Raw genomic sequence first — 23,554 nt, 5'->3', positions numbered from 1 at the left:
GCTCCGCCGCCGGGCTGCCCCAGCCGCGGTGCCGCCGTAGGGAGACCCCGGCCCCCCCGCGCAGGGCGGGGAGGGCGCGCCGGGGCCCGCGGAGAGGGAGGGCAGCACCGGGGGGAGTGGCCCGGCCGGGACGGCCTCATAAATAGCCCTCGGCGGGGCGGCGGCGGGAGGAGCCGTCGGAGCCGCCGTCGTCGCCGCGCCGGCCGCGGTCAGAGTCGAGTCAGGACCGCGGACAGCGCCCCCCCCGCGCCCCCGCCCCGCGCCCACCATGACGGCGGAGACCCACCTGCAGGGCGTGGAGATCTCGGCCGCGCAGTTCTTCGAGATCTGGCACCACTACGACTCCGACGGTGACTCCTTTCCCCCCGGGGCGGCGGGGGCGCGGGGGGCGAGGGGGGCAAGCCCGCGGGAGGCTGGGGGGACCCCACCGCTGCCCGCCCGAAACCCGCTCGGTCCCCGCTCGCCGCCCGCAGCCTCGGGCGCAGCCCCGGAGCCGTCAGGGGCTGGGACCGGTGCCGGGCGAGGTGCGCGGGGAGCCGCTCGCCTGGAGGGAGCAGCCGGGTCAGAGACGCCCCTGCCGGCGCTGGAGAGCGGACAGAGAGTTTGGAGGGAGCGGTGACGGCAACCGTAACTCTTTCTGTTGTAGGCAATGGGTTCATGGATGGGAAGGAGCTACAAAACTTCATCCAGGAGCTGCAGCAGGCACGGAAGAAGGCAGGCTTGGTAGGTTAATGTTTCGCCCCACTTTCCTGTCTTCTTCGGGAAAGAAGAGTTTTCTTGAGCAAACTCCAGTGCCCCGATTCCTTCCGTTCTCCCTTGCCATCACACGGTTCATGCACCTGCCGCGCCAGGAAAAGGGAAATAGCTTGGTTAGAAATGCGCAGGTTGCAAATCAGATAAATAGTCTGCTTTGGGAAGGTGAAACAAGGGTGCACCTCCCTGAAGAGCAGCTCCCGCTCATACCTTGCCGGGCTACAAGCTGGTACTTCTGACAGTGCTTAAAAAGAAAAGTCAAGAAATGTGTGGATGCTGTCTTTTTATCTTGGAAGGGACCTTATCCCATTGCAATTAATCTTACCTGATCCAGATATATACTCATTAAAACTGGCGAGGGGGCGGGGGAAGGAAGGGAAGAAAATAGAAAAAGGACGAAAACAAAGATAAAGAGAAAAAAGAGAAAGAGAGAAAACCAACACTTCAGGGTAGTTGGACTCTTAATTTCATGCCTAATGGGCAGCACGGGCTGAAATGCGTTTCTGCCCCTTGGTGGTCACTAAATAGATCTGCAGATGACTCCTAAACACTTACTGCTCTTCACCGAGAGTGTGAGTACCAAATCCTGGCTGTTTAAATGGCTCAGAGAGACAGCGAAGTTTTTGACAGTGTTGTCAAAACACTTCTGCATGTGAGTTATCGAAACATTAATTAATAATTTCCTCCAAACTATACCCATATGGGGGGAAAAGAAAAGGGAGAAAGAATGAAATTAAAGGTTGCATGTAAAGATACAGCCACTTCTAGCATATAACTTAGTGGAATCGGTCTAAATGAATCTATGCTAAAAGACTTCCGAAGAAATAAAAAAAATTTACAGTTTAAGTGGATGATGTGTGCAGGGAGGAAATACATTAATAGTTCATAATAAGAATGCCTCCAAATTGAGAAGTAGCTTTTCAATAACTAACTTTGTTTTGAAAGTTCCTGTATATCTAAGACTAAATACAGAAAAAAAATAATATTAATATTAATTATTAAAACATTAATATCTTAATTGTTTTTGTGGAAAATTGTATCATATTAATTGTATGAGTACAAACTTTACAGACATGAAAATTTGTCTCCCAGCAATGCCTCTAATGTTACTGCAGTCTAAGTACCAGTTAATTCCTGTTAGAGACATTGCTGTAGGCTCTCATTTTCCTGAGTGCAAGTTCAAACTAAAATTAAAAATAAAATAAAACAAAACAAAAGTTAAAAAAACCCAAAAACCAAAAAAACTAAACAGAAAATTGGGAAAGGAATGTGGGTTTTTTAGAGGGAAAAAGTCTATTTTTTTTCACAGAAAAAGATTGAACAACTTCAATACGTTTCAAATACTGGAAGAGAACAAATGTCTCTTCTATACTAAAGTGCAGAAAACATAAGTTTGCCCAGTAGAAAGAAGATATTAAAGCCTCTTTATATTTAGCATGAATGGCATTGTTAGTAGAAATGCTAATATATTATTGAGTAGTTAAAAAATTAATCAGAAGCTCAAGGAAAAAAATATTTGTAATTTTAAGATCAGGATCTTTCTCTCTCAAAGCAAGTGTGCATCTCTTTAAAACATAGCCTACTCAAAGCAACACAGAAAACCTTTCAGGATTATTCTTATCTGCTACAAATTTTTTAATATATATGGGTTTTTTTAAATAACCCCTGCCATTATCTCACACTGTATTATAAAAATGCTCAGATGTTTAAGTTCTTCTGTCCCATTTCTCTGATTCAAACCTATCTTTGGAGTGTTCTGCTGAAAAGAACAATCTACAGTAGCAACACCAAATTCAGCACCTGGTCTGTGGGCTCTGGAGTATGGCTGTATGTCATCTTAGGTTTCAAATCTAACCTGATTCTTGCGTTTGAAGGCTCATTTGCTAAACAAGCATCTCATTAGTTAATTTCTTGTCTCAGGGGATACTAATTCAGTACCTTTGAATATCTATTCTTTAGCCAGAAGGGACACATTGAGAAACTAGTGTAGGTTATATGTCATTTCCTTGTCTGTCCTTCTTTTAACACCCCAAAGCTTCTTTGTCATCATTAACTTCTGCATTTCAGGTCACTCTTCTGCTCACTTTTTTTGAAATATTCAATTATGCATTCTTCATTGCTGGATTTTACATCAGTCTTGCCATATGCATTAAAGAATCACATTGATGCTGTCATTGAATAGGAAGGTTTAATATTTCCCAATATTCTTCCCAACTACAGAACTCTTCTAATTATGTTCTGATGCTAATCCTTGTATTAATCCACTCAGTAAGCCTGTACTTTCACAGCTGCTTTTTCTCAGACAGAGAGGTAGCATGCAGCTTGATTCAGGCTAGCCCCCCTGAAAGGGGGGAATGTCTACTTAGAAGTTTTAGTGCTTGGGCTTTGGTAACATTAGGCCTTTTTGCTTCATGCATTATGGTAGATACTGAATTGATCTGATATAATTTCAGCCATGTTAAAAGAACTGCCTCTTTTTAAAGGCAAAAGCTACAAAAGTATATAAACATAGCTTCCGTTTATTGTGACCCACATTTATGCAATACATTCTCTATTTGGGTGCACCAACTGCCAAAAGAAAGTCTGGGGTGTAAATGACTAATGCAGAGGTTGATAAAGTGTCAATAGGTGGATCTTGTCTGAGCTGTTCCACATCTGTTTCTCACTTTCCCTGCCTATATAGATAATGACGACATTTCTGCACAAAAATGCATACTTTATGAATACAGTCGTGTAAGTGTTTCTGTAGTGCCAACTATCCTTACATTTTCAAATCATATCAAAAAAAGCTATTTTTTTGCAGTTGTTGGACAAGTATCTTTTCTGAGGTGTCTGACTGAGGCGTGAGGGGCTAGTTTCTTCACTTCAAAAATTGAGTACTGCGTCTGTATCAGGTTTAGGACTAGTCTTGGTTAAATTTAGGCATTTTTATTTGACCAAAAATATTTATTTGAATAACATAAATAACTCTTCAAGCAGCTTATAAGAGGGTGAAGAGAATACCAAAAATTCACCATCATTTCTGAATAATGAACTAAGAGGACAAGTTTCCTGTTTTGTTTAGCCTGTAATCAACTGTGCCTCCTTCAACTGGCTGAACACCAAAAATTCACCATCATTTCTGAATAATGAACTAAGAGGACAAGTTTCCTGTTTTGTTTAGCCTGTAATCAACTGTGCCTCCTTCAACTGGCTGAACACCAAAAATTCACCATCATTTCTGAATAATGAACTAGAGGACAAGTTTCCTGTTTTGTTTAACCTGTAATCAATTATGCCTCCTTCAACTGGCTGGACACTGTCTGGAACTGCAGAGCTGCTATTAGAAAGATTAGTAAAATATTTAACCAGGACTAATTAAAATCTGAGTGTCTAATTCTCCATTCTATCTGCTAAGAAAACTTGTCCCCACTTTGGGATCATTAGATGAAAGGTGACTTTGAAGTCCATTTTATTAATAACCACATCTCTAATTAAAGCCATGGCAAATTACTAACCTGCCATGGATGACTTTGACGGAAATAGGATACTAGGCCGTGATTGTATCAGCCACAAGGAACTGACATTTTAGTTAGCTTTGGCAGGTGAAATTTGGGACAAGCTACAATGGACTTTGTACAACTGAGATTTCACTGTGTCTCCAGTGAGAAAATCACTTAGGTCCCATATAATCAGATCTATTATAACAACTAAACCTTTAATTTCCAAAGTCTGATGTAACTTCATCTATAACTGTAGAATTGTCCATTGTTTTAACATGACTGTAACCCTGTTTTTGCTGCATGATTCACTAGCTTCCACCTCTAAGAAATACAATGAAAATTAGAAGTTTCATCAGTATTGAAGGTTGATGACAGCTCATATCAAAGCAAGGCAGGTTAAGTTGAAGTGTGAAATCAAATATTTAGATATTTACCCCAAGGCTGGCACATTTTGGCATAACCTAGAATGAGGATAGTCTTTAGAGAACAGATGTATAGCAGGGACCATAATTTATGCGGACAACTATGATGGCTTTATTCTGTCAGATTTAAGGTACTTCTTAAAGTTTTCTCCCACCTAAATCTCCCTCTCCACATTTAAGCAGTGACATTTTGACTCTGTTTCCATGATAACCAAATACTAAACAGTGAAAAACGTGACATTATGATGAGTTCTTTTAAGACTAAAATAGCATCCATTGTTCAGGAGAAATCCACTCAAAGACGTGGAAAAACTATTTTGGTGTTCAGATGTATTATACTGAAATTTTTTCCTTATTTTGAAAGATTCCGCACTGCCTTCGAGTTACTAATTTAAAAATGAAAACTGAAAAAATGGACTAATAATTGCCTATGAACTTCACTGTCACCCTCTTAAACAAAGGAACTGTTAGACACATCTTCCAACACATCTGTCTTTGTAATTTTTTTTTGTTCTGTAAACTAAAATAAGAGTTCTAAGTATTTAGATGCCAATCATTTCCACTGGCTATAATATAATTCCCTAGGAAGTAAAATTTATCAGAATGGCATTATTTATGACAAAACACAATGCTCATTTTCATTTAAACTTGACGAGTGTAGCTGCAATGTGTGAGTCCTTCATTAAATGTGGAATATTATTTGACAACTAATAGATTATTCAAGTAAGTTTACGTATGTTTCTTGTGTTTTAAAGTAATGATTCTATCATTGTGACTTTCTAGGATTTAACACCTGAAATGAAAGCTTTTGTGGACCAATACGGGAAGACTACTGATGGAAAAATAGGTATAGTTGAGGTAAGATAGTTACTTTGTAAATTTACTTGAAGGAAATGCATTTAGCACAGAACAATGTGAGCATAATATGCCAATACTTAGGATTTTTAGATAGACAGAATATTTCTTCCTCTCCTTTTTTTCTTTTCACTAACAAAATTTTTTCATTAACAAAAAGTAATGTTTTCCTTACCACATTCCAGACTTTTCACCACAAATAATTTAACTTTTCTCTCATTATTAAATAAAAATAAGCATCAATAGCAATTTAGTTTTCTACAAGGTAGATAAAAATTCCATTTTAGAAATTTAAATTTAAAAGGTAATTTGATGAAGAGTGATGTGCTGTAGTGCTGCCTGTGATTTTGAGCTAATGCTCTGTCACCATTCCTAATAGTGATATTAGGATACTCGATAACACCCGAGTGAACTTAATTAAGCAGTCACTGTATGTAGTCTATTCTGAAAAACAACACATATGGCAAGTCAGCATGTTAATCATGATAAATGTAAACAAAATTTTAATAGTAATTGTGATTCCAAAGAAAGAATTTCTTAGGATTTCCTTTCTTGAACTTTAACAGAACTTCAGGCAGAAAATTCTCACACTCCTTACTCCCATTTTCTAAAGAGGCCGAAGATAACCAACAACTTCTCCTCATTCAGCTGCTCAACAATTGTATAACTTAGACAACTTGCTAGGAAGGGGGGAACCTTTGTGTTTTCTCTCACTTTAACTCTTCAGCACTGCAAGTCAAAAAGGAGAGTTTGTGGGGTTATGGGGTTACAGTTTGAGAAGTCACTTCTCTGAGCTTAACAACTCATTTATGTCACTCTGAGTGCAGTGAGACTGCAGTTTTATTATTAAATGATACTATTTTTTTTTCCTGATAATAAGAAATCTGACCTAGAGAGCTAATTAAGAAACAGCTGGAAACAAACCAGTCCTGCAAAATTGCTACAGTGACCAGCTTTGGGTCAGTATCTAATTTTAAAACAGAGGACTGAATAGAATCTGCAGAAGTCAATAAAAGTATCGCTGCTGATGCAATAGATCATTTCAAGATACCTTTTCTCCTCTGTCATATGTCTGAATTTTATATACTTGTTTAAAGGCATATGTAATTATGACTAAACTACCATAGAAATATGAACAATTTGTTTCACTTGCAGCCACAGCTGATTTTTAAAAGTGCATCTTTTGACAATAGTTAGCATTGATGAATAGCTTTGCATCTAGAAAGAAGTAGTATTTATTTGGTACAACAAATTTTTTGGTTTTGGACTAACGGATGCGTATTTATTTGTTATTGAACAATTTAGTCTTTTTGAATATAGCAAGCACTGGATGCAAGAAGAATGTGTGAACAGTGCCTGAAAAAGACTGTGGTCCTTCACTCGGGAAAGATAACTGGAAGTTTTACCTTTCAAATTCTATTTCTGATTCTGATATTGACTTAATGAGTGAAGATGAGCAAATCTAATAGGGTCTGATATGGCTCACCACCCCCAGTGGAGTGCCAAACATACTCAGCATCCACGGAAGCAACTGAATAGTGTGATAGTATGGAGTTCAGTGTCTAAAGGGACTTTCTCCCTTAATATAGCAGTTTCCAAACCCAATAGCTATATTTTATTTCCCTTACATCAGCATGATGCTTGATTTGGAAACTGCTGATGGGACTCGTGAAATGTGTGGTACATGCAGAGCAGTATGATATCAAAGTTGGTATTTGGGCTTGATTCTCCTTCCTTATAAAAAAAAAAGTATGCAGTAATTCCAGATTGTTCCTGTTTACATAGTATATCAAACAGTTTTTCTGAAAATTGTGTGAATGCTGTTTAAAAAACCTTACGTAAAGCCGTTCAGACTCCCAGCTCTCATAATGAACATGCAGCATTTGATGAAGAATGTGCTAGTGAATAATGAATTTTCAGGAAAGGTCTGTTGACTGAGATAAAGAGGAGGCCTGGATGGCTTCATAGAGGAAAGAGTGGATTTTCAGCTCAGATTAAGTGTTGTTTCTGTCTTTGCAAGCAGACTGCAGTTAGTTCGCTGGCTATTATCCAGAGTCCTCCAGCTAAAGGCAGAGCCTGACCTGCCCACTTTCTTGCCATTGTGTAATAGACCTTTAATTCACCTTCTGTACTCATTGAGACCAATGCTTTTACTAAAATGTGGCTGTGAAACCCAAGGTTTCAAAACTCAGAACTGCGGCAATTTCTCATTCAAATTATTTGAAGATTACTGCTGTAATCTTCAAATTGACTACTTATTAGCCTAGAATATTCTTTGTACTCCCATGCTCTATTATGGGATTTTAAAAAGCAAATTCACTCTATTAGGTGAAAGGAATTTTAAATAGCATTAAATATCAACTGAATTTACTTAGAGAACAATGTCTAGGAAAAAGTTCTGATATTGTTTTAGGTACCGAGAGTATTTTTTCTGCTAGGTAACCTATAAAGACACACCTCACCCTGCAGCTGACCAGAGAGGAGACAAACCAGTCTTAGGCTTTGTCCTCTATTATTTGTGATCCAGAGATAACCAACCTTCTCCATAAAAGCAGCAAGGCTTACTAAACTAAACTACTATTGCTGCTATAAGCAGACTCACAGTGGTCTGCACTCTTCGTTGAACATGCTCACAAAGTCCACCTATGCTTATCCGCACAAAGAAATCATCATTTAAAATAGCCGCAGGTTTCCGTCTTTCTTCTTGGTAGTGGTATAAAACTGGGACTGGGAAGTCGAACCAGTTTCCACACAATCCACTCATCCCTCAGTACTGCAGTTTTCCACAAAAAGCAATTTAATGTTTTCCCCTGAGACTTACAAGGGGTGAGAGGTATAGCTTAAAATAAGGTAATTTTCTTCCAGAGGTAATATATTCTGTACCTCAAATACAGTTTGTTAGTGCTAATAAGCTGTTAATGATCCTTTCACAGTTACTATTTTACAGTGCCCTTGCAAAATTCACAGGAGTTAGCTATGTCATTGAATGACATCTTATTTATATTTTCCACACAAGCAAACCCTCTCCCATTGTTATAATCAGTCACTTCTCTCAAACTCTCTTTTTTATTCTAAACAGTTCTTCCATTCAACATTTGCTGTTAAATAGGAGCGCACACTGAAAATCAAAGCTTTTCTGTCATGAGAGAAATAAAGACATTTTTTCATAAATCAGGACAAGTTACACACATTTAGCTTCTGCGTACACGTAAATATATACTTACCCACAAGTGTATATGCTATTTATAATGGAGTAGGTTTTGAAAGCTGCTGACAAAAATGCATTTCTTAGGTCGATTTTGGTTTCGTGTTCAGCCACTTAGCAAAAGTACTCAGAAGCCTCTGGTGGGCCTGACAGCCTGTCATCAGCTGCGCCATTTCTGTAAGGAGGGTGCTCTGATGTGTCTTTTCATCTGTACCAACACTGAAGAATTTAACTGATTCCTTCTATATATGATTTAAGAGAAACAAGAGATATGTCTCCATAACTTTGTTGTGTCTGTGGGGTGGGAGCTGAAGTCACTTACGGCTCTGCTGGATCCCAATAAAAAAGCCTCAGCAATTAGGCAACAGCACTGAAATAGGCAGAACAAAAGATTTGAGGGTGTGAAATGGAGGCAGAAAAACAAAAATTTGAATCAAAATTTTAAGATGGGACTCCAGAAAGTCTGCAGATGTCATTTTACATAAAAGTATGCAGCTAAGAAATCTGTCTTTCTCCATTTTCTCCATAGTAAGCACAGCTGGTCTATTCTTCAAGTAAAGTTTTTTTAATCAAAACACATTTCATACATTTTGAGGACAGAAAAAAAAAATTGGGCTTTTGTTAAAAACAAATCATGATTCTACATTAAATTATACAGCATACTTTCCATCTTCCAGATTTGTCACTTGCCAAAATTGAGTTATAGTAAATGAACATTTTCAATAATCAGTACAATAATGTCTGATTTTAAAAAAGCCTTTTGTAGAGAAGAGGCATTGGAAGAACTATCCCTGGTTTTGCAGGGCTAAAAGCCCTCTTGATTTCTTTCTGGTATTTATAGCTCTTTTTGAACACATCTCTGTGACTGACAAATGAGAACTGCCTGCCCTTACCCTCCCTGTTTTCTTTTTTTTCTCCTGGCCTTTCCTTATATTTAGCCATTTAAATTAAACATGTGTTCTTCATGTCAGTGTTCCTTTCTTTCTTCCTCTTCCTTGGTATCTGTGAGTAGTCTGTATTTCTCAGTTTCTTAATTCATGGTCCTTCACATTTATCCTCTGTGAATCCCTGTGTTAAGCTTTCCCTTCATGCTGATTCAAAGGATTTTAACACAGATTCTAATTCTGCATGGGTGAATTTTTTTCAGCTTTCCCCAGCTACCCTTTTGGTAAAGTGTTACCTCACTCCCTTCTCTCAGACTTCAATTCTGTTTGACCTTGATGACTATGACAAAGCTGCAAGCCAGAAGCCTTTCGGAGGCATCTTCCAGACACTTCAGCTAGCAGGATGAAGCTTCCAAGGGGGCCGCGATACGGCAGTATGAGCACAAAGAATTTCATATGCTTTTAAAAATCATCATGCTCTATTACAGGCTGAGGTGGCCTAATGAAGAGCCAAAATTTAATCTTTCTTCAATTCTGTTACAGCTTGCTCAGGTATTGCCAACGGAAGAGAATTTCCTGTTGTTCTTCAGATGCCAGCAGCTAAAGTCAAGTGAAGATTTCATGCAGGTACAGTGTGAAAAGTTGCCTGTTGTAAGACCTGCTTGCCGTAAACGTATCATTAAAGCATTCACATTCTGATTGCAGACATGGAGGAAATATGACAGCGACCACAGTGGCTTCATTGATTCTGAGGAACTTAAGGTAAACCAGTATCTACAAGCATGCATAACATGAGAACAGGTGTTGGATCACAGCCTGTGCTGCTATCTCTTTCTTCAGATACCCACTTGTGCATGATTTTGCATTTCAAACATGACAAAAATGCAATACAATTAGCTGATTTTTTGTCGTCAGTAAATTATTTAAAGTGAAACTCTAATCTGATCAATGTTTTTTTTAAGCCATGTTTTAATTCAGATCAGTGTTGGTATCAAGTGACTCAGAGTACTAGGTAGCTTAGAAGTAAGAAAGATTAAGAAAGCAAGATGAGTCTCTGACAGCTATGTTGGTTATTATTTTGGCCTCTTAGGGAAAAGGGCTGCTTTGTTGTGTTTTTTCTTAAGAGCATCACTACTATTAATCACTATGGTGCTGGGCAGATTATGCTGTCTCAAGTACCACGTAACCCTACAATTTCCTCTGTAATACTGTTAGACTAACACAAATGGAATTATGCTGCCTCTGCTTGGTTAACCTAGTAGGATTTCGATATCAGCTTTAATATGCACAAATAAGAGCAAAATCTAGGTTATCCCATTAGCCATCTCAGCCTTGCACAGTTAAGAAATCATAAAACAAGAGTGATTTTATTTCACTAGTCATACAACCAACATCAATTTGTCAATGCTGAGTTAGTGTCACGGAATCACAGGGTGGTTGTTAGGGACCTCTGGAAGTCATCTGGTCCAACCCCTCTGCTCGAGCAAGACCACTCAGAGCCAGTTTTCCAGGACCTTGTTCAGATGACCTTTGAATCTCTCCAAGAATGAAGATTCTACAGCCTCCATGGGCAGGCAACCTGTGCTAGTGCTCTGTCATCCTTGCAGTGAAAATGTGTTTCCTGATGTTCAGAGGGAACATTTTGTGTTTACCTTTGTGGCCACTGCCTCTGGTCCTGTCAGTAGCCTAGCTCCATCCTCTTTGCACCCTCTCTTGAAGTATTTATATACTATGATGATGTTCTCCTGAAGCTCCTCTTCTCCAAGCTGAAGCGTCCCAATTCTCTCTGCCTTTCTTCATAGGAAAGATGCTCATATACAACAGCTTTCTGAGTAGAAAGGTGCCATTTTCCACAGTTCAACTGCATTTGATTCATTTACATTCAAAGGAATCAAAGCAATTCAAAGCAAGAGAAAGATCTAGCAGTGTTTATCCATCTAATTTGGACTATTTTGCTCATATGTGATATAAAGAAGAGTTACGTAAGTTTTAAATAAAGCACCAGGAGATCAAACTGTCCAAAATCTTAGAGTTTTTCTGCTCAGAAAAGGAATCCACGACCAAAAATTCACATCTTTTTTCCTTTTCCCTTTCTCTTTTGAGTTCGATATCTGTGTGACATTTGCTGGGGATCTAAGCTTAGGGTAACCCTCAGGCAGACAAGCCCATTCTTCTGCTGACTGGTTGTGTCAGGTTGGTGTATTTAAAGTTGATAGGATCAGGAAAAGGTAGCACTTGAGAACTCTCCAGCTGTTAGGTGATGCCTGCTGACTGCTATATTTTAAAATAGACTTTTAAAAGGCAGGGCTGATTGAGGACCAGCTGAAGAATGAAGGTATTTTAACTGAATCTCTAATGGTCCATCTCTCTTGTGCTATGAGGTTTTGTTTGCCTCAGAGAAAGAGGCCATTTTAACACCAAAAATAAGACATAACTGTCCAGTTTTATTTTTAGATCAGTATTTCTTGGCAAGACGGAACATTTTTAAGTATTTTCTATGGGAGGAGTACACCCACTTACAACTTTGTAAGTGAAATTTAAGCTGGAAATCAGGAAAACTTTCTAACAATAGTAATGGGAGTAGAATGTGTTGTCTAAGGGGGAGGCAGACTCTTCATCATTGCCGGTATTAGGAAAGGTTTGGCAATAGCTCAGATCAGAGAGTAATTCAGGAAGTTTAGATAGATAGGATCCTTTCTTGAGACATAGGATCCTTTCTTGAGACATGGACTGAATAGCCTTCTAATTTCCCTTCCACTTTTATTTTCCATTGAAGCACACAACATTAAACATGTTTCCATAACATCCATTCACAACATTCCAGTCGTGTTCTTTGTTATACAAGCTACCAGGAAGGGCCTCCAGCATGGAGGGGGCCAGACTAGAAGAACTATAGTGGGTGTTAGTCATACAACTATTGACATGCTTGCATTCAGGTTCAGGAATACAAGTATATTTTCTTATAAGCTCCCCCATTTTCTGTCTTGAAATGTGGCCAGAAATTCCACAAAGATAATGACACTCCAACTGATGACAGGAATTAGGTCCTTTATCAGGTCCTGTAATGCCCTTGCTATACAGTTTCGTATCTTTCATTTTTGATGTCACAGACCTAGTACAGAAATCTAAAACACTGAATGGGTGGAAACCATCTTATTTTTTTAAGTAAAAATGGCTGGTGTTTTAAGTCATATGTCATCAAATTCTCATTCAAAAATGCAATGAAATTGGCTGCACATATTTAAAATACATGGTAGGAAGAAATATTCACTTCTAGCTTCAGGTACTGCCATAGGCAAGGACGAAACTTGCTTAATCATTGATCCTTTCTGTAAAATTGTTCCTATGTTGCAAAAGTGATTAGGCATCCAAGTTTTCAAGGAGACCCAAGGTTAATTAGTTTAGTTTACTGATAGAGCTGATTAAGAAGCAGTATACTTGAAAGCCAAACTTTTTTCCAAATTCACAATACAACAAATGGCATATAATGCAGGAAGTTTTATTAGCTACTTTTTCCAAACAAATTGCAATATATTTGAACTTACCAAAAGAAACATGTATTCTTAGTTGTTGATGACTATTTTTTTCCTACTTATTTGGAACTTCAGTAGTAAATACTAAAGTGGAAGTAAAATAGTATTTCCCATTACTTTAATCTGAAGTTAGCAAATCAAACATTTTATACTGTAGATAAAAATTCACCTATTACTCTATTTATTTTAACAGAGCTTCTTGAAAGATTTATTACAGAAAGCAAATAAGCAGATTGAAGACTCAAAGCTAACGGAATACACAGAAATAATGGTAAGGTTATTTACAGGCATAGTGGGTTAATCCAAATTCTGTTTATCATTAGCCAGTGGAAGGCTCCAAATGACTTGGAGACCCTCCAGGTCCCAGTCAGACTATGACATTGCAAGAGAGAGACAGCTGTGGCACCTATCCCTGCAAGTATTTCTGCAGCTACAGAGCTTTAATGGGCAGTTTGCAGGACTGCTTAAGAAGAAAAGCCCAGGAATTTTTAACCTTCTGGGTATTTATATAATATCATGCCATGCCATTGTATTTTCCCTGTTTTGCTTCCTTGTGCCACTACTTGTAAAACCAAAACCAAAATCTTCACATTTCATGGGAGCAAAACTGTTCTTGTCATAATTATATTATAATATTTAGATCAAATTAATTTGGTGTTATTTTCTATGCTTTGCCTTCTTACAGTGCTGTGGTGTCTGTCTCTTGTCTTAAAAGCCATCATTGCATGGTGGCTTCCTTAGATTTACAGACATCTCACACATTCCTTCTCCCCTTGCTTCACAAAAGATAAACTGATGTTTTAGATAAACACTATAGCAAAACTGTTGCTTCCCTGGCCTCAAATCAGCCCGTCCTTGGAACAATCCATCCATCCCATTGCTATGGTTCTTCATGGTAAGGACCAGTACTAGCTTCTGCATGGGCTTTTCAATAAAAAAAAGACCAGAACTCTGGTCTTCAGCAAATGTATAACATTACATTTTTTGTTTTACCAGCTTGTTTTCATCCTAAAATACTTTTAACAATCAAAAATGTGCTAGGTAGATGTACTAGCCCTCAAACTGGCTTAAGATTGGCAGAACAAAACTTGTGTTTCTCCTGGAAAAGGTCTGCTGGTTCCATTGTACCAGTATAAGCCATTTACATAGAATTGTCACTGTTCATTCACAGCTGAAGATAACATTTTCATTCAGGGAGCTTTTTGACCTCTATCCTGAAGTATGCTGTAAGTTCTGGCCTCTGCTGAGACACACAATGACAAAGAATGTAGCTATAAGAGAAAAAAAGATAAGCCCAGCTCTCCAATAATCTCCTCAGAAGACAGAAGGATAGTAGAAAATGCACAGTCCTGAGCAGCTGCTGGCAGGCAGAGCCAGTCACTAACAACTCATCAAAATACAAAATAAGTTCACAGCTGCCACTGCTTACCTCCCCCAAATGCAAATCTGCTTTCATGGGAAATGCATGCAAAGCAGATGCTTTTATACAAAGGAAGGAAGTGCTAAAAGGAACCACGGTGTTGTGTAGAAATAAACATTTGTAGAACGTCACTTTTTTCTGGTATCCTTTGTCATTTATTGTGTATTAACAAAGTGAAATTAGGTCTTTTTTCATTGCATTACATTAGTTCCCTCTTCAAAAGGATATACATTTATGTATCTATGTCAGTACAGGATGTTGCTTTTCCTTTTACCTACTACTTACATCTAAAATGACTGTGACTGCAGGGGATGGGATGGAGTGTGGGTGATGGTGCTTTCAATACAATGTTTTGTAGTCCGCTGCTTTTGTGAGTCTGATACAGCAAGTGCAATGTAATGTTTGAAAGTTAAAAAATGGAACCATACAGACATAAATATTGGAAGAGAAAGTCCTATGCAGGAGCAATGTCTTCATCTGCTTCTAATAGCTATTAAAAGCTGTTTGTGCCTCTCAAGTAGCAGGAGCTCATCCTTTCAAGGCCTCAAAAGAAAACACTTTAATAGTAGAGTTATTGAAAGTTATTAGAAATAGTAATCATTTATTTTGTGGAATTATATTAACATAGTTATAGCTATAATTTAATAATGTTTATTTGGAAAGATTTATTTCTCCATTTGCATACCATCAAGAAAATATGATCATCTGCAACATCTGTTCATTTTTAAAGAAAATGTATCACTGTGACAAAACATTGTCTTTACTTAAATACTTAGACCTAGTCAATTGAATGAAATGTCTGGTGTTTTCTGTGTAGGGAATTGAATGCCTTGGGTTCTATTGCACTTTACCCAACATTTTTTTCATCTTTGTTAATAGAGAATAATGATTCTAGTATCCAATCATGACATTAAGTCAAAAGTAAAATGTTACCACATCAACACTTCTCTCATTTATAAATAATTACATGCACATTTCTCATACAGGATATTTGTTTGTCAGTGAAGGCAGGTTAAGACCTACCTTACTACAGGTTAATCAGAATTGCTCATCTGGTTTCTTATCAAGCTTTTGCAGTAGAATTAATTACTCTAAATTACTTAGTCAGTACTTAAAATAAATGTATTACATAGCAAAAGTGACCTGGGGACATCATTTCAGGATAAAGTTAATTGGATTTAAGTTTTCCAAATAAGTGTTTTCTTCATTAGGATAATTAATTTTGATTAGCAATGTAAAATTATATATTCTTGCAGCTCAGAATGTTTGATGCAAACAATGATGGAAAGTTGGAGCTTACTGAACTGGCCAGGTATGTCTTCTGTTTCTTTTACAAGTGTCATGTACCAAGTGCTGTAATGGGAATAGTTAAATGTTTTGACCTTTGTTGTTTTTTTTTTTTCTCCAAAGACTACTCCCTGTACAGGAAAATTTTCTTATTAAATTTCAGGTATGAATATTCACATTCTTCAGGTAACCTCTCACCATCACACATAACTGGTGTCATTAATGGATTTGTTTTCCTTTTGGCATTTAGGGTGTCAAAATGTGTGCAAAAGAATTCAATAATGCCTTTGAGATGTATGATCAAGTAAGTCTTAAAAAAATGTTTTTATTAACTGTGTAGTTTATTGGCACTTATTTTCTGAATTTGTGGAAAACAAGCCATAACCTCTGGAATTAAAAATAAATTTTTATACTTATCTTTAATGGTATTTTTCAGGATGGCAATGGCTATATAGATGAAAATGAACTTGATGCCCTACTGAAGGATCTCTGTGAAAAGAACAAAAAGGTAATCCTAGAGGACTTCTTTCTCCTTAGAGATTAGATTTAATTTGGATTTTAAGGACACTTTAATCCACCCTAATAAGATAAATATAGAGCTTCTAAGTCATAATTCCTGAAGTCAAAGTACAACTAAAAATTGTGGTGGAAATAATAGCAGTGTAAATCCTGAACTAGAGGAGTTGTGATTACATAGTGACACTATCAAGAGCTTGCTTGCTTCTGAGACACCAGCTAGCAGCAATCTAACATATGGCTGTCATATGGATAACATACAAATATATAAAAACATTTTAGTGTGGTATTGTCAGACAGGCTGAGAATACCTGGGATTTTTTCTCCTTTCCTGCCATTGGAAGTAAACTTGTTCATGCTGATAACTAAACAGGATTATAAAGCATTATCTGTTCTTTAAATAGGAATTAGACATTACCAACCTTGCAACATACAAGAAAAGCATCATGGCCTTGTCTGATGGAGGAAAGCTTTACCGAGCAGAACTGGCTCTTATTCTCTGTGCTGAGGAAAACTAGAGCTCTTCTGTCATGTCCACTTAACTAGTGATGTACTCTACACAATAACTGTGCACTATAAGGGAGTAGGCTGTATTTTTAAACTGCATATAGAAAATTAGCCAGGATGTGTGGCACATTCCTTTCAGTTTGTTTCTATACTGTTTGTAATGTACAGTTTTTGTAACAATAAGATCGATAAACAGAATGTCAGTGTTTGGGCCAGTCTGTATATTCAAAAAGAAACTAAATATGTCAGGGTTGGTTTTGGTTGGGTTTCTTGCTTTCATAAACATGGCTGGAGAAAAATTAAACCTGCCAACATTGCTGTGGTCATCATATCCTTTGACACTTGCAACATTTCTTGTTGAACTACGTAACAAAGAGATCTACACATATCTTTCCCATAACAAATAAATGTCGGGTTTTAAAATATATAACATGAATTCAGATTAAATATGATCTAGGTCTGAAATAGGAAAGAGACATTGGCATGTCTTTTTTCAAAAATTTAATAAGGCACTAAGAAATATTTTCAGTTGTCAAACCACTCACTTACAGGTCTGTACTCTCTGCAGTCTTACAATTACTCTTCTCATTACGAATTCATAGCATATAGACAAAGCATTTATCTGGAATAGATCTCCATGCAGTAGTTGATAAAAATATAGTGGTCTCAATCTAGCTGTTTTACTGAATTTAAACATAGGCACTTCAGAAATAAATGCCTTTAAACTGTCTTGAAATCCTGGCTAAATGACAGGTAGTATAGTTAATACACAGATTACCATATGATATTATAAGTGTACCTTTCATGACTATTGCTGTGTCAGAGAATATGACAATCCATTTTCTAAACTATTTTCACATTTTGCAGGTTATAATTATTCTAGTAAATTGCTGTTTTTACATCATATTCTGTGTAATCTATAATTAAATTTAATATCCTAAGATTATTGGTGTCTAGTTTGTGTATCTCCTGGATTCTTGTATCTGTACCATGTAAAGGACAAACTGACTATTTTAAAAAAACGTGCCTCCTTGGATATTACACTGAATTACTAGTCTGTATCACTAGCATTAAAATTTGACATTAAATGAAGAAAAAAAAATAGTACAGATTTTATAACAATTTATTAATTTAGTTTACATGGTGGGCTCTGCTTTTTATTATATTAGAGATGTATTTTTTAAATGGGAACTATACTATGAAGCAGCCCTATCTTCTTGCATACTTGGGTTTTTTTGCCTGGCTCCCTTTTTACTTTACACCAGTTTTATGCCAGACAACTTCAGGAATGTCCAGGTCACTGCTCCCAGTAAGTACTGGAGAAGGAAGGAAATTGGGCTGTGTCTTAAAGCCAATAAACCTATGCTGCCTCCATGTACAGCTGTTTCAGAAGCAAATCCAGGTTAGCAGATTAGCTATATACAACTTCTCAGATACATTTCTGTGTCTTATTTAACAAAAGGAAGTAAAAGCATTTTATTTGAAACACGTCTCAAACAGTGAGGCTCAATCCTTCAAGATTACAGTCAATGAACTCCCACTGAAAGGAATCTTTCAATTCCTCAGGTGAACTCAAGCAACTAAATACCATTTCAGGAATGGCCTAATGGCCTTGGGCTCTCTCCAGGCTGAGCCTTGGAAAGTTAAGGGGTAGGTGGTGTTGGATGGGATCTTTCTGGGAAGAAAACCACACAAAAAGCTAAAATAAGGTTAAGCCAGCTCATTCTCACTGTTTTACTCCCACTCCATGCACAGTGATTTAACGTCTTACCTGCTTGTCTCCTCTTTTCTCTATGCAATGTGAAATACAATTGTGTACATTAAGTGAAGGAACAGTGAATCTGCCTATCAGTACAATAAATGATTGATATTGTTCATACTGTGCACTTGAAATCCTGGATTTTGCCTTATTTTAACATTTTAATAGTGTAAAGAAAAAACCCCAAACCTTGTGTGTAAAAATATGTTTGCTACATCATTACAGTGAGAGATAAAGCTTTTAAAATGTTTTGACAGAGTCACCACAGAAACTGAAATCTGTCTTCCTGAACATGAGTAAAGTTTACTGTCACAGATCCGTTCTGAAGCTACTGAAGCTCTTCTGCTACTGCTGCTGCCCACCAGCTGGCTCTGCTGCAGGGCACAACACAGAAAGCAGGTCTCAGTCACCCACAAGCAGGACGTTTCCTGCAGTTATTTCTCTTAAATAAAAGTTGGATTAAAAGACAGCGGTTTAAAACCCCAGTTCTAGCAAAGGTGCCTACTGTCAGTGCAAAGCAAATTGTGACAAGTATGGCTAGGTCAAACTGCTGTAAAACCTCCAGGTTTTATACTCTAAATCACTCCTGGGCAGACTGATTTTAAAATGTCAGGGTTGGGGCAGAACAAGGCAGAGAATCGTAAGAGAGGTGATGATAGGGAAGATTTCTTCTTTCTTCTGGTACACATCTGGTGACCAAAGAAAAGTTAAATTGTAGCATGCACAAAGATTAATTACATGATGTAGTGCAGGTACACCATACTCCAGCTAAACACAGAAACTGAGACAGAGCTCCTTGGGAACCCCTTTACTGAAGCTATTAACTATTTTGCTGCCTATAAATACATAATTTAATAAACATGCAAAGAAGCACTCAAGCTAACAAATACCAAAACTCACTATCCTACAAATCATAAGTATACTATAAAATAGAAGCATACTACTTTAGTTTAGCTTCTTCTAGTTTAAATGTGTACAGATTAAAATTGAACATGGCACTAGGTATTCAAATCAAAGAAGGTGATCTTCTAGTAATTTTAAAGCACAAACCAGCAAACTGAAAGAATAATAACAACAGTAACTATGAGAACCTTTATAAACCCTTGGCATTATAAATGTAGTGTTTCCTGACAGAAGTAAACCTTAACAGTACCAGATTAGGTGGAGTGAGTGCCTGCTTCCAGCTGGGCCCACACCACCATCCATCAGGGCACCTCAGGGGCCACTAACACTGCCCAGCTGACCATTATGGAGAATATCATGTGAATTTTCACCAACAACTTAATCAGGATTGAACACAGCTCTTGAAGCAAGTACTTTGGCTTTCTTTCATTCACTGCTGCACTGTTCTATCCTCAACAGTTCATGCATCATAGCACTGATCTAATCCTCCCTGTTTACAACTTAGTTACCCACCTTTGAAAAGATTATCCACACAAGCTGATGAAATTTCTAAACACTGTATTTCATGGGCAAATGTTGAATACAGACCAGGGTGCTGAAAGTCATCAGCATTTTATGCAAAATGAACCTCACCAATGAACAAAATACCTACACACTGCTGCAAGCTCCACTTAAACCTCAATTAAGGCTTTGTTTCTTTATACAAGTTTTGCTTTTTCTGGTTTATACTAAGCCCTCATCATATTCATGGTTATCGCCACTGGTTACGGAGGGAAACTGAAATCCACTCCTACTTGCTGTGTCTTTGAGAAGATACAGAATGCATACTTAGGCACCTGAATGTACATGGCCTGATTTTCTGAAGTGCTGAGCACCTCCAATTCCCTCTGAAATCAACTGAAGTTGTTCTACAGCAACTAAAAGCAGGTCAGTGCACTCAAATCCCAAAGACTATTTTATTTTACTGCATATTAAATGATCACATAAAAGACTGTGGGGTTACCTTTGTTCAAGTGGCATTACTTATTTAGCAGTTACATCACAAGATGCTCCATGGAGTTAGACAAAGGTACAAACTTTCTTGCAATTTAGTGTCTTTAGTTACATGTCATCAGTATGGGAAAAAAAGTAAATATAAATGAGCAGTTCGTGTGCCCATGAACTTGGAAGCCAGTATGGACAGGTAGGAACTCACAGTTCCCTCAAACAGTATCATCCTCTGTTTGTGAAGCAAATTCTCAATTTGGGAAATATAAGCAATATTCTCAACAGTAATTAAAATATTCAAGAGGAGAGAATTCCCAGAACTAGGAGAACTAAAGACTGACAGAAGTTCTGGTATCATAGTGAAGAGGTAATACCACAGATCTCTTTCATTTGCAACCTTAAATGATTTTCATAACTTGTTGATAAGCCCCTACTATAGCACAAGACCACTTTTGCAGCACTGAATTAATCTAATAAATTGTAACAGACAGGTTCAAAGACAGTAAATCACCAGCAGAAATAAAAAGGGTAATTTCAAGATTTAATTAAGCAGACAAGATGCACTTTTCAGTTGAAAACAAAGAATCCCCTTTGTGGGTGTCTCCAAGTTGAGTTCATGGAAGTGACAATACTTTTGACTGATGGATCATGCAAAAGAAATTTTAAAAAAGGTATTTTGTGAGAGATTGGTTATGTGAAAAGGGACATATAGATTCAGGATATACAGATTCTTTGCAGCTTACTGATCTGAGAAGCTGGCTACGTGAGAACGGGCACATAGGCCCTTGCAGCTAGCTGAGCAAGGTCTCATAAGACAATGCACCACACATCCTGTGTAACAACTGAAGTTACAGAATATTACATGTATCTTGCTCAGTAACTGAACCACCATTGAGCCTTACTGCTGAACTATGGGTTTATTTGCAGAGCCAGCAAGGTTAGGTTTTGGCAGTATAAACAATAGACGTCTGTGGTTAGAAGGCCAGGGAAAAAAGCAGAACTGCTGACCACGAAAGGGGGTCTAAGGAGGGGTTTAGAATCAGCTTAGTCGACGTGAACCACTTAGAATGCGCCGTTACAAATATGCATAAAGCCTATTATTGTTAGTATATAAGGAGTTCTGGTACAATCAATAAATCGTATTCCTGCTGATCACTCATATTGAGCGTCTGGGTTTCCCCTCTATCGCGACAGTATTTGGATTTTAGGGAAGTATCCTTGTGATTCATGAAAATTAAACTGCCTCTGCAACCCTACTGATTCCTGTTGCAATCTCCAATATACACCATCACCTTTTCTGACTCATTCCTCCACCCTCCTGTCCCTCCAACTTCATAAAATCATTATGCCACAAAGCAGTACTTTTTTTCATCCTTCCCTTTACATTGTGGCTCACTGGCAATCTCAGGGTGAGAAATGTAATAATCTCAGGGTTTGAGACAGCATGGACACTATCTCTCCTGCCAGTTTAGCTACGTTTGGAATACAGTAGCTGTGATGACTGTGCTTTATGTCAGTCTGTGAGTAATGCAAAGCTGTGGAGCATGCTTTTGGATTGGACACCTCTTGGGTTTTAGCGATATTTTATGCCTTTTTCAGGACAGTCTAATCCTCATCAGCATTTAGGAACAGCTTCTTTTGGAATTTCCAAACCAGACACTGCCTGGGTTAGGTAGCAGCTATAAAGCTTCTTCATCTTATTCTTTTCCTGAGTTCAGATAGCATGTGTTGCTGCTTCAGTATTATATTGTATTTAGGTAAAACATAAACTTTGAGATGTTTAGGATTCATGTCTTCATAGTAATGTTCCTTTCCTGTCCCTACCAAGTCTAACAACTCTTACTGAAGGAAATGTGTCCCAGTCAGACTATTCCATTCTCCTGCAGCAGTGGATGACAAGAACAGAGTTATGTTTTTTCACTTAACTAAGTCTATATATTAGCAAACATTTTGTAAGTTAAGTAACATGTAACTCTTAAAACATTATATGCCATTTCTAAAACCTGCATCAATGATGAGCAGAACCTGCATCTGATCATGAGCAAAAACCAGTATATATGGGCCTAACTTCTCAATTAAATCACTTGTTGGGGAAAAGGCAGGGCTGTCATGTCAGAATGTGATCTTGATTACACACCTACTAAACAGAGGTTACCATAAAAAACCTTTACATTATGCTCAAGAACACCTTTAAGGCTGCTACGATAAACACAGTTGCTTTGTTTTATTATCAGTGGCTGTTCAATCTCCCACATGACCATTACTCATAGGAGAAAGGCTCAGGAAGCCTCCACTAACACAGTCCACACTTTCAGCAGAACACAGCTTGCTTCAGATTTCTAATAAGACAATCAAGCGACTTCAAAGTCAGATGTTGGCATATGTTACGTATGTCCTGGATTATGTGGAAAAATACATGACTGCCACCAGCACCTGAAGGAGGACATCCTTGAATTGATTCTATGGTCCTGACTCTTACATCAATGTATCAGTCTCAAAGCACATAAAACTATGTACATGCACAAGCATGAGGACACACATGGGGACAGGTTGGAGCTCTTTTTAAACACAGAAAAAGGCATTGATTTCAGGCTGTAAAGGCCAGAGGTTGATAATTTCTTTGAGGAATTCCAACCATTGTCTGAGGCACAAGGGACAAAAACTACCAACTCCATAAATTTGGATAAAGAGGGAGAGCAATATTTTTATCATCTGCATATATGGGATGGATAAACTGACTAGATTCAGAAGTAATGCCATCTGAAAGTTTCCTTAGTACCAGCCTGTAAATGCAAGTGAAACCTAGGGATTTTTCGTAAATCTCAACAAATGAGGTTTCAACACTTTCAGTCCCGATTTACCAACATCTCTTTAGCCTTAAATAAACCACTTTTTATGGAGAGCTCCCATAGTCACACACACGTAGTAACAGATGATTTTCAGTCTGTCATTTTCAAGAATATTAACTTCATCATGACAAAGAGCAAGCTCCTTAGAAAGGCATTGCAGGTCCGTAAATGCCATTTTTAAAGTTCAGAATA

General features: G+C 37.9%; 1 protein-coding gene across 1 annotated transcript; it reads left to right on the top strand.

Annotated features, from left to right (window-relative positions):
- Positions 1–167: 167 nt before the first annotated feature.
- CALB1 (calbindin 1) lies at positions 168–18,757 on the top strand. Its single transcript, XM_039548685.1, has 11 exons — positions 168–350; positions 647–723; positions 5,441–5,515; positions 10,145–10,228; positions 10,307–10,363; positions 13,328–13,405; positions 15,811–15,866; positions 15,965–16,004; positions 16,092–16,145; positions 16,278–16,349; positions 16,762–18,757. Exons 1-11 carry the CDS (start codon positions 269–271, stop codon positions 16,873–16,875), a joined length of 789 nt encoding a protein of 262 aa, XP_039404619.1. The 5' UTR covers positions 168–268; the 3' UTR covers positions 16,876–18,757.
- The last annotated feature ends 4,797 nt before the right edge of the window (positions 18,758–23,554 follow it).

The sequence above is a fragment of the Corvus cornix genome, chromosome 2 (genome assembly GCF_000738735.6).
Source record: "Corvus cornix cornix isolate S_Up_H32 chromosome 2, ASM73873v5, whole genome shotgun sequence".
In the NCBI taxonomy this organism is placed as follows: domain Eukaryota; kingdom Metazoa; phylum Chordata; class Aves; order Passeriformes; family Corvidae; genus Corvus; species Corvus cornix.
Note: the sequence above shows the minus strand (reverse complement) of the source record. Positions and strands in the feature narration are given on the sequence as shown.